At 41.1% G+C, this 12,040-nt stretch overlaps 1 protein-coding gene across 1 annotated transcript; it reads right to left on the bottom strand.

Annotated features, from left to right (window-relative positions):
* Positions 1 to 545: 545 nt before the first annotated feature.
* MMP8 (matrix metallopeptidase 8) lies at positions 546 to 11,683 on the bottom strand. The gene is made up of 10 exons (XM_024574619.3): positions 11,494 to 11,683; positions 9,357 to 9,601; positions 8,531 to 8,676; positions 8,318 to 8,443; positions 5,456 to 5,617; positions 4,036 to 4,153; positions 3,154 to 3,287; positions 2,447 to 2,600; positions 1,652 to 1,755; positions 546 to 1,494 (listed from the first exon to the last, which is right to left on the bottom strand). The coding sequence occupies exons 1-10, from the start codon at positions 11,602 to 11,604 to the stop codon at positions 1,391 to 1,393; spliced, it is 1,404 nt and encodes a 467-aa protein (XP_024430387.2). The 5' UTR covers positions 11,605 to 11,683; the 3' UTR covers positions 546 to 1,390.
* Between the last annotated feature and the right edge of the window lie 357 nt (positions 11,684 to 12,040).

Below are 12,040 nucleotides of genomic sequence, written 5' to 3'. Positions count from 1 at the left end.
GATGGTCAGCTGATTTCTTGAAAGAAACTTTGCAGGTTAGACAGATTGGCAAAAAATATTCAAAGTGATGAAAAGGAAGGACCTGTAATCAAGATTATCCTACCCAGCAAAGCTATCATTTAGAATTGAAAGACAGGTAAAGATCTTCCCAGACAAGAAAAAGCTAAAGGAGTTTACCACCACCAAACCAGTATTAAATGAAATGTTAAAGGGTCTTCTTTAAGAAGATCAAAAACAGGAACAATAAAATGGTAACAAATACATATCTACCAACAACTGACTCTAAAAAACAAAATAAAGAGCAGAACAGAAACAGAATCATAGATGCAGAGAATGTTTTGATGGTTGCCAGATGGGAAAGGGGTTGGGAGAATGGGTAGAAAATGTGAAGGGATTAAGTATAAACTGGTAGTTACAGAATAGTCATGGGGATGTAAAATGCAGTCTAGAGAATAGAGTAGCCCAAGAACATATATGCATGACCCATATACATGGACAACGATATGGGGATTGCCATATTAAAGTACCACAGTTTGGTAGCTTAAAACAACATAAATTTATTCTATCATAGTTCTGGAGGCTAGGGATCCAAAATCAAGGTGTAGCACAGGTCAAGTTCTTCTTTCTGAAGGCTCTAGGGAAGATTCTTCCTTCCTTTTTCCTAGCTTCTGTTGGTTTCTGGCAGGCTTGGCATATAGAAGCTTTACTGCAATCTCACCTCTGTTTTCACATGGCCCTCTCCACTGTGTGTTCATGTCTCTTCTCTCCTCATAAAGACACATAATCCAGCGTAAACTCATATGAACTTATTACATTTGCAAAGACTTTAGTTCCAAATACAGTATATTCATAGATATACCTGATGTTTGGACTTAATCATATCTTTTTGAGGGCAAACAAAATTCAACTCACATGTGTCAATGATATTTCCTCCCAAGAGTGGAAAACAGCACTACATTTTTGATGGAAGCAAGGGTACTGTCTAAGCTGTACATCATCTTTTTAACCAAAATCCAGTGTTAAATTGCATGTAGCAGTATACTCAAGACATATTTAAAGCGACTTAGGACCATACAAACATTTAAAAGTCAGTTAAGCAAGCAATGAAATAGTAAATATTGGGGTGACAGAGAGGACTTAATCTCTTTCTTTTGTGATGGGTTCACTAATATGAGATGGAATGTAAAAGAACTAGATCAGACTCTGCAAAACAGTGGAATGCACCAAATGTATTTTTCACTGGGGACAGGTCCAATGAATACAGTGATAGCAAACAGCATTATTTACGGTTGATAAAAGTGTAAATAGGATATATGTCATGGATATACAAATGAGACTTCCCTTTCATATTCAGAAAATGGATACAAACACATTTGATTTTGCTTCAACTTTATCTGCAGTTAAGCCATCGAATGCTTCTGTCAACCCTGGTGACTCTACGACCATTAAGATCAAATGCATAATATCTGGGTCCACTGAAGAAAAGGAAGAAGTCTACAAAAGAAGATAATGTATTGGATTAGCGTGTCGTAGTAAGAGCTCTGATGTTTCCAATTAAAAAGGCTCCATTCATCCCACAATAACATGCAAATACAAAAGGGCTATTTAAAATTTTTAAACAAATTAATTAGTAGGGCTTTTTTCCACTTACAGTCCTGCTGGAAAACTGCATCAACTCTACTTTCTATTCCTTGAAAGGTACTTGCTATGCTTTTGGGATAACCTGGTTCCATGGATTGTCTTTGGTTATCATATCTGATGAGAAAAAAAATGCCCTGTGCTTTAAGACCAATACAGCATATAATTATAATGGTTTTACTTTAATTGCATGTACTTTACAAATTATTTTCACACATATTTTCTCATTCAGTCTTCACAATATCCCATTTACTGGAACTAAGAACAGTTAACTTTCTTCTTTTATTATACTTATTTATGAAATACATGGGTATCATTATTACTAATATAGGCTTTTGATTACTGGTACAGTGTTATTTTTGAAAAGAGAAGAGCTGTATTTTCTAAGGCTTTTAGTTAACTGATCTATAGTGTCTTTCTCTCTCTCTCTCTCTGAATAAATGTAAATAATAAGTCTAATTTGGGCACCAAATTTTGTAGGCTCTCTGTGTAACATTTGCTTGAGAATGTTAGACTTTAACTCATAAATAAGAACTAGCCTAACTCTTTTTTGCATCACACCCTAGTGCTTTATTAAGGTTTTCTTTGTTTCATGACATAGAATCATCAACTCCACTGTGCAGGCATTTTAATTTATAAAAATAAAATTTGCAAAAGCCATAACTATATCACTCATCTTATGAAAAAGAATGACTATCAAAGACCACCTAGATTTTTAAAACTTTCAGATTCCTGATTGTTAGTGGTTTGTAGCTAGAGTAAATAAACACAGCTTTCAATCTCTGGTTGAAACAATAGTTTACCTTACCTCCAGAACTGGTCGTTTACAAAGAAGTATGTTTTCGTCCTGTAGGAAACAGCTGCATCAATTGCTCGAACATTGCTTGGGAAGCCGTAGTTCGATATATCCTTGGGGTAACCTTGCTGAATGTCATAGCCACTCAGAGCCCAGTATTGGTTGCCTGCAAATGATTCAGGTTGTATGTTCAATAAAGTTCTTACTTTCTTATGAATAATGTGTACCACTTCTTATTCATTGCATAAATTTATCATAGAAGTGAAAATGGGACGATAGCCTTTAAAAGATAAAGGTTATGATGAAGTGAATTTCCTTGGGCTACGATAGCCCCAGTGGTTGCCCAGCCCCTATTAAAAATAATCCAACTTCTCAGTCTGACATTTAGGGCTGACAATTGGATGTCTTATCTTATGGGACTTCTATAAAGAGATTAAATTACGCCCTTGGGGAATCTTAGAAAATTGTATCTGGGATGATGGTGGAGGAACACTGAAGGTTTTCCCACTCTGTAGATGAGAAAACTGAGGCTAGAAGAGGATACAGCCTGCTCAAGTTTACACAGCAGTTAGTAGCGGAGAGGGGGTCCAACCCAGATCTCTAGACAAAAGCCTGGCCGCCATAACACTCTGTCACTGGCTCACTTCCTCTGACCCCAGAAAGTCCTCTTCCCCTCCCTTCAGGCAGAACTAAAATGAAATGAAATCTTAGGCCATTACCTTTAAATAGGAAAACTAGGTCCCTGTCAAAATCCTCATAAGCAGCCTGTATACCACTGGGCAGGGATGGCCAGAAGAGAGAAATAAAATTGAGATCGACTCTTCGTAGCTGAGGATGCCTTCTCCAGAAGTATCTGATGGAACACAAGGGAGAAAACCACACACCTATAGTCTAAGTAGGCAGCCTCTGTGAGTCTTGGGCTTGAATTGGCCCTTATGAAATTGCTGAAAAGATATGACAGTATAATAAGAACAAAGTTTCTAACACAGTAATCAACATTTAGCCGGTATTTTATTGTGGTATTGTCCATCTGGTGAGTGCTTTCCAGTTTTCAGAGGGGTCATAAGAGTGACCTTGTTTGATTCCATTTGCACTGTCCCCTCCTCACACACGGACAAATCTTATTTTAGTGTCTTTCATTATTGTTCCTACAAAACAATGAGAATATTTAAGATTTTCCAGCAAAAGTAATACTCAGCCTATGATCAGATAACCACAGAATAGTCAATGGAAAGTAAAAAATTCAATCACTTAAATGAGTTGCTCTGCAGCTGAAGTGATAGTTTCCGTTTACTTGATTGAATTTGGGTGAACTGAACAATGTTTTGGTGGTAGGTAAACTTAGCTACGCAGTTCCCAAGTAGCTGGAGCTCATAGGCTCATATTTATGTTACCACAAACATCTGAATGTTCATAAATGTTTTAGTTTTCTTCTCCTGGTTGGTTTGAGGTACTCAGAAAACACCAGAAATTCCAATGAGATGCATATGTGTAGAATTCAAAGGAAAAGCTGAATAATGGTCATATGTGACTTAATTGAAGCCTAGTTGTAAGTCATGCCAGTAAAAGAAGCCAAAGGAAGGAACAGTTCAATCATATACTTGTCTTTAAAGAAAAGTATTTCTCCTCGCAATGTGGTGATAGCATCAAACGTCAGACGGGGGTCACAGGCTGTGGGCGTGCTCGATCCAGTTGGTTGGACAGGGTTGTCTGAAGGCCCTGAAAAACAAAGGCTTTTTCATAAGCATAAGTCCACAGTGTGATTGTTTATTGTATTTTACTGCTTCTCAGGATGATGAGGGGTCTTCGCATGAAGAGAAATGTGACCAGGCTATCACTCAAGGCATCAAAATACTATACATTTGGCCCTCTTCAAATTGTTTAAAAAATAAGAGTAATGGTGATTTTAAGAGACAGTTCGGGTTAAATTGTCAAGTAAAGAAATTTGAGTTCCTTGCCCCCTCCGAATCCTAATACCACCCTTCTCCCCTTTTTTGCTTCCTCTTCCTGCATTTTTGGTCACTTTGTATCCAATTTCTACTACCCCTCCAAAGTCCACCTTCAGGAAAGGAACGGCTGTCAGACTTTTACCCCACAGCATAAGTCTCAAATTTTAGCAACATTTCTTCTATAACTATTTGCATTTCAATGTGTTTTATCACTATAGAACAAAGGGCTATACAATAGTAATAGTTAAGAGAATTTAAAACACATTGGGGAGTAAAGGAAAGAGATTATTTCAGGGGGAAAGGAGTTGGGGAATACAGGCCATTAGAGTAGGTCTACTCGTCCCTAAAAATTCTACTGTAATGAAAAAATTCTCTAGTACCCTGGCTTCTGTAATGCTATCACACCAGAGAGGGCAGAATTCTTCCCCCAGTTCCATTCCACTCCACTCTATTCCATTCCACTTCCTTCAACAATTTTTTAGAGCCACAAACCTCTTCTCTGATTTCTTGTTTTTAGTCACAGCCACTAGAGGGCAGGAGAGCAAGAGGGAGGAGAAATGCAATGGTCTTACCCAGACAGTACTTCTTGTCAGTGGAGCCAAAGGCTTCCATATCCCTCCCTGAAGTTTCAGTTCTGACTTTAAAAAATATTTCTTTATGTCCATTCACATTCCTCTCCTTCCCCCAGAAACAACAATCTTAATGTGTTCAATATATATCTTTTTGTTAGCATGTTGAAGTGCCTTTGTCTATGTGCATTCTTAACTTATGTAGATCTGTGTTTTGCGTAATTTAATTTATACTGCATATTATGTATCATTTTGTTTCTTTTCTATGAAGCCAAGGTTTTGAAGACCCATCTGTGTTGTTACCGCATGTACATCCACGTCAGTGCTTCTCTCTGCTGCACATGCTCTGTGGCATGGACCCAGCACATTCTACCCGGGCAGCCTCCTCCCAGTGGATGCCCATGTGCCCTCCAACTTCTCCCACCACAAACAGGGATGGTACTGAACGTCCTTGACGTGCCCAGGTCTCACCATGTACTGCAGTGTGCTTCGGATGACCTTACCATAGATGGCCTGAATGCCATTGATGTCATCTTGAGGGAGTGAGTAGGTGCTGGGTTCGCTGAAAGCGTAGTTGGGATACATCAGAGCACCAGGGTCAGAGGAGTGAGAGAGTCCCAAGGAATGGCCAAGTTCATGGGCAGCAACAAGAAACAAGTTGTAATCTGAAATGCAAGCACGTGTGGTGAATGTCTCCAAGGGTATCCAAGGGTGGTGGAAATAGGATCTCAAGGAGTGCAGCTTCTAAGCCAAAAGTGCCTGGAGAAATAGCCTTTCTCACACCTGTAATTTTCTTTTTTCCTTCAGGTATGCAAAGAAATGAACATTAGACAGACTCAAGGTAGAAGTTAGAGGCTTAGATAAGGTGATTATAAACTTGGCATCATATTTTAGAATTAACAAAAAACTGTCTTTATTCTGATTCCCATATTTAATGGACGAGGACCTGAGGCTTAGAGAAATGACGGCAGAGACATCACAGGTCTCATGACCCTCCGAATCCCTCTCATATTGTCACCCACTCACACCTTCTCCAGTCCCTCAGGCCCTGCGCCCCATTGGCAGGGTCTCAGTAAGCAGGGAGATAAGAAGCCTGCCTAGCAGCAGGGTAGTCTCAGATTCAGAGCTGACTCACTGACCACCCACAGCCTAGAGCCAGCTCTTCCCTGACTCTGAGCTCTCCACACAGCTTCAGGAATTCTCCACCAGAGAGAGACAGACTCTGCCTCTGATCACTCCCTTCCCTCGTCTTTTAACTTCACAATCCTGGTGCCTTTCACAACTGGGAACTTAAAAACTTCCAAGGCTCACACTTTTTTTTTAAATCAAATAAAACCCAAGCTCCTTTGCCAAGTCCCAGACCTCTCCACTTGGCTCCAGCAGACATTTGAAGGCTTGACTTCTGAGGTGAGCCCTTCACTGCAGCCAGTCTATGACCCATCTCACAAACACAGGTCTGTTTTCTTACATGCCGACGTGTGAAATCACAGTGGTAGAGCACTTTCTGTATGCTAGCAAGGATATTATTTAATCCTCACAACATGTTTATGAAGTATTGCTGAAAATATTCTTACAGTAAGGAACCGAAGCCCACAGAGTTTGAATGTCTTGTTATTAGTCTTGCAACTAATTAGTGGTAGAGCTGGGGTCAAACCCAGGGATGATGGCAAGACTTGTGCTCTTGCCACAGGGTTCAACTTCCTGTTGGTAAGTAGCCTCATAAAGTTCTACCCATGTTCCAAGATTTGCTTCCTTAATTACTATATCCTTTCTTTCTTTCTTTTTTGCAGTCATGAATGCATTACAAAAAACATCTTTGAGTGACAGGGGCTCTGGGGGATTTATCAGGATGCACTGTACTATTTGCAAGGGGAAATGTATGCAAAAATGATGAATGCATAGAATAACGAGAACAGTTAGAGAAGGAGAAAGAAACGCTGTGGGTATTCTCAGGAGGAGGCCTCATTTCCAGCTAAAAGGCAAGAAGAGACTGGGTTGGGGGAGGCATTTGATACAGGATGGGAAGAGAGAGATTTTGGAAGATGGGGTTTAGGGTGTGAGGAATGGCATTTTAGGAAGAAGAAACAACACAAGCAAGCAGAGGGAAGTTGGAAAGCACGTGGTGTGATCTAGGAATGGTGAATACAGAATGTGGCCACTATATGTGAGCTTTGAAGAGAAGCCATGAGAGATGAGGCTGGAAAATCACCAAGAGCCCTCAATGCCAAGTGAAGGTGTTTGGAAATTATTTGGTCAATATAATGTAAACACTGAAAGTTCTAAGCTGGAGACTAATGTAATCCCAGCTGTGCTTTGCAAAGACAAACATTGCTGCAGTGTTGGAAAAGCTACCAGGAGCAGAGATGGGAGGTGAGCCGTTCAGGGGGGAATCTGGATCATTTAATTCAGGTGAGAGGGAATAACCATCTGAACTAGCAGGTTGGGCAGTAAGAATACACAGCAGTTGAGAGTGTAATCTCTCTTTGGGTACGTGTGGCTCCTAGGACAGGGACTTAAGTAGAAGAAACACTCACAGCATACATGGTGAGAAAATGATGGGAGGAATGAGACCCAAGCAAGATAAAAGGTTCTAAAAAGTGTTCTATATCATAGTATTAACCCCTGGCCTTGTGAAGTTCCATGTGGACTGGATATACCTGTCCTTATCCTCAATTCTTCCCTTCGGGTGGTCCAAGTCTTCTTAGTCTCAGTCTTCTCCTGAAAAGGGAGGCTTCCTACATAGGAATGTGCCATTGAAAAGGAGCTCCAGGAAGACAAAATCACTCAGTGAAGAAGAAGACGGCTGCTCTTTTCTAGTAGACAGTTTTCTCAATGAACCCAATTATTTCTGAATTTCCAAAAATAGGATCTTTTCCAAACATTGTTAAATTTCAGAATGTGGAGAGAAAGCTACACCCTAAGGCAGTGTTTGGCCAGCGTTTTCCGTAAAGGTCCGGGCGGTGAGTATTTGAGACTCTGTGACGGTCTCTGTTGCAAATCCTCAGCCCGCCACGGGAACGTGAGTGCATAGATGATGCATAAACAGGTAAGTGTGGCCGTGCTCTGTTAAAACTTTATTTATGCAAACAGGGCCAGGCAGGATGGAGCCATGATGTGTGGCTTTCTGGTTTTTGCCCTAGGAAATGAGATCAATAATTAGCTTCAGGATTTTTTTTAAAACCTAAATTGACTTAGTATTTTGAGGTAGCAAAAATTCAATGGCCAGTTTGTGTGGGTTTGGATTGTTACAATAACCTGGATGTGTGTGTGTGTGTGTGTGTGTGTGTGTGTGTGTTGGTAGGGATAAATTCTAATGTGGCAACTGTTTACTCAGAAACCATATGACCTAACCTTGGTTAACTTACTTTCAGAGGTTTTGGTCCATGTTTCTTCTGCATCAAAATGAACATCTCCTCCAATCCCTTGGCCTGGCTGAAAGGCATGAGCAAGGATTCCATTGGGTCCATCAAAGGGAGAATTGTCACCATGAACTGAAATGAAACAATTTGTATTAGGTCCTTGCCAAGTCTCACGCCAGCAGGAGAAAGCAAAATTGAGCATGACTGCTCCGAGCCCACCTCTTTGGACAAAAGCAATATCGATGTCTGCTTTTCCTGGTGAGATAATGAAGTTCAGGGGCGATGCGTCACTCCAGACCTGAAAGGCTTTCTTAATAGCTGCTTCCACATCAGTCTGGGACAGTTGTGGGGTATAGTTAATAATCCTTCAAAATGAGAAGATGTGTGAGGGCTCATTACTGTTTAGAACAGCACTCCACCAACAAGTAGCTCGGGCTTCTCCACTTTGGAGTGAGTCGTGTACAGGAGGAGCTACACCGGACAGGGTACAAGGAGGGGGTGTAGGACTCACGGCTGAGGACCGATGTGGGTTCTGAACAATTTACCACATGTCTTTAAATTTGGTTTCCTTATTTATAAAGTGAGGATAATAAAATAGTACCCCTCTCAGAAGGTCGTTGCGGGGGATTAAATACGTGTAAAACATTTCACTGCTTGACATATTATTGTATAATAGCATTTAACAAATATTGGGTGTTATTACTTATTATCACTATCATAATATGCATGGAAAGTGGGACTAATTTCTTTCCAGCAATAATTAAGCCTTTTTGGGGTCCTAAAGTGAATTCTTAGAGAGACAGTTTAACATTGGCATAGTCCTCTTTCGATTATCAGAGAAGGGAGTCTGAAATGGCAGGCTTCGAACAGAGGAGAGGTCCACCCTTTCACTCTGGTACTCTGTCATTAGCATCTGAACTCTACAAGGGCAGGGGTATTTATTTACTTGTCCTCGGTGTATCCCAATGTCTAGACCAGTGCCTGTCACTTTACCAGTGCTCAGTCAACAGCCAAATGAACGTGCTTTGAAACCCTGGAGCATCACCTGTAGGTCAGGTTTTTCTGTGCCCACTTGGGATTTCCCGGAGTTAACATGAAATCGCCGCTGTCAGGCACTCCACAGCGAGGCTTTTGCATCATCTCCAGGGTTTCCTCGTCTGGCTTCCCGGTCATGTTCAGCCCGAAGAATCGCTGCATTTCTTTCAGCTTTTCAACAATCACACTGTTGCTGTGCTTCCTTGCAGACTGAGATCTGATCTTTGGTAATTGGTAGAACTTTTCTAGGTAAGTCTGGACAAAGACAAACGTGTGAAGGAACTTGCTCTGAAATTACCTTCAGTTCTCTGTGTATTGCGCATTCCTTTTAAGTTATTACAGACTTGGAACAGTCTAATAACCTGATAGTGACAGGAAAAAAGAGCACAAATTTGTGGGTTGACTTTGAGAGAACAGTGCCTGTTAGAAAGAACAGCCCCTCAGTCAGTGCTCCCATTCATGTTTATACAAAGAAAGAAAAAAGAAAAAGAAAAGGTACCCTGGCTGGTATGGCTCAATGGGTTGGAGCAATGTCCTGAAAACGGAAAGGTTGCGGGCTCTATTCCCGGTCAGGGCATGTGCCTAGGTGGTGGGTTTGATCCCTAGTCAGGGTGCATAGGGGACGAAATCAATTGATGTTTCCCTCCTATCGATGTTTCTCTCTCTCCCCCTCCTTCCTCTCTCTCTAAAAGCAGTGAAAAAAATGTGCTTGGATGAAGATTAAAAAATAGGTATTTCCTAAGGAATGAGGTCCAAGTCCTCAGACAAAATGCTAGACTACAGTCAGCAAACTGCCTTACTTTTAATAAAAAAAATAGCACTAGCATTTATTGACTTCTTAAGGTATTAGTTGCATTAATGAAGTTTCTCTCTTTTAACCCTCTTTTCATCACCACAGAAAGGGTTTGCACCTCCTTGTTAAGCAATGGAGGTGCAGAGAAGGAAGGAACTTGCCAAGACGACAATTCAGGCCCCACCTCATCATGCTGCTTGCCAAGTGAGAATCGACAATTTCAAAAAAGAAACCCAAATAACTTTCAGGGCAACAGCAGCCTCATTGACATGAGCATTTTATCCACCACAGTAACATTTTAAAGGGGCCAACACTCATTAGGAAGTAAAGGTTCTGAGGGGTGTCTAAGCCAGGCCTAAGATTTCTTTCTTTCTCCGCAAGCAGCCTGTGACTATCTGGCTCTTTGCAAGTGACAGAGGACAGGGCGCTTCTGCGCTCTCACAGGCTATGGAATCAGATTGGCTTGGGTTTGAGTCTTACTTCTGCCACAAATTAACTGTGAGTTCTTGGGCATATCACTTAATTGACTTAAGAGTCACTTTGGCCTCTAAAGTGGAAATAATAGCATCCCTTTCCCAGGGTTGTCCTGAGGATGAAATGAGATAATATTTGTGGAATATGTAACAGAATGCCTTGTCCAGAGTAAGTACTGAATAAACTAGCTATTACCCCAGGGGTTACTTTTGCCATTGTAAGAGATAATTTTTAAATATGAAAGAAAAAAGACACAAGAATAATACTCTTCCGAAACTGTAATGCCAAGGACATTGTGCGGAACAAATGTGTGACAGCCTTCCCTTGTGTGTCTTCAAAATCTGGCCTGACACTCATATTGTGAAACAACAAAAGAAAGCGATTGGTTCTGCTTTTGCAACGCTTCCAAGAGTTCATAAATAGCCCCATAATCTGGCGTAAGGAAATCTGATTAAACTACACTGATTTTATTTCCTTGTAGTTTCCCATCCTTCTGCTCTCTTGTATACCTGGGATTTTGGCTGCAGAGACTAGTCACATGGAAAGCACCAGACAACTGGGGTGCAGATGGACTGGGAGGGAAATTCTTAGGTATGTAAGAAAAGAAAACCATTCAATTTTGTAATTAAAACCACGGTTCTCCAGCTGGAGGCAGCTCAGCAGTAATGTTTTCCAGGATTTGAAGAGCTCAGCTTGCTTTCATGCCTGGCTTTTAGAGGATCCAGCTCAGAACCTTCCAAATCACTCAAATGGGATATTTAAGCTCAAAAAAAATCATCCACATAATTTCTTTCAGGCTCTTTTAACTAAAAAGCAAAACCAACTCACACTATCTCCTAATTACCAGCAAATAAACCGCCCCACCTGATTGTTAATTTACCTGAACGATTTTTATATTTTTCTCTTCATTGTGTTGAGAAGGCAGTGGGAAGGCCTTGGAAAGCTGCACGTGGAGTAAGAGCAGCAGTGGAAGCATCTTCAGACTGGACATGGCCTTTCTCCAGGCTCCACCTCGCCTGGCCTTGCTCTCCGCCCCTCTGGTTAGCGTCCTTCCCCTGCCGGGCGCCCAGACGTTCACAGCCTCGTATGTCCTTCACTGCTCTCTTTTGGTCCCTTATAAAGCTGTATCTCAAACAATTGCCACAACAGGAACGTGAAGAAATGCAGGTTAATTACACTCTAATGATTTTGCAATGTTAGGATGTGATTTAGTATCCACCCCCAAATGGAGGAGTCTTTCAACAGAAGAACAGCACAATTTGCTACTCTTTGCTTTTGGGGTTTTTAGTTACATATTTACTTTTGCAGAATTGTCTGGTCAAGGAAAAGGAGTAGGAGACTAATCCTGAAGTTGTGAACAGCAGTTGTCTGTGGTCTACCTTTCCTGGGAATGTACGATGCTGAAGATGTATTAGCTCACACAGGGC

This window comes from Desmodus rotundus, chromosome 5 (assembly GCF_022682495.2).
Source record: "Desmodus rotundus isolate HL8 chromosome 5, HLdesRot8A.1, whole genome shotgun sequence".
Taxonomy (NCBI): domain Eukaryota; kingdom Metazoa; phylum Chordata; class Mammalia; order Chiroptera; family Phyllostomidae; genus Desmodus; species Desmodus rotundus.
Note: the sequence above shows the minus strand (reverse complement) of the source record. Positions and strands in the feature narration are given on the sequence as shown.

Bases quoted from the DNA above. Each gene is read 5' to 3' on its own strand.
- MMP8 (XM_024574619.3), bottom strand. From the start codon at position 11,604: ATGTCCAGTCTGAAGATGCTTCCACTGCTGCTCTTACTCCACGTGCAG. The intron at 4,154-5,455 runs GTAAGGTCATCC...TTTGTTTTTCAG, and splicing joins TGGCATTCAGGCCATCTATG to GGCCTTCAGACAACCCTGTC. The intron at 1,756-2,446 runs GTAAGGTAAACT...TTTTCTCATCAG, and splicing joins GTAAACGACCAGTTCTGGAG to ATATGATAACCAAAGACAAT.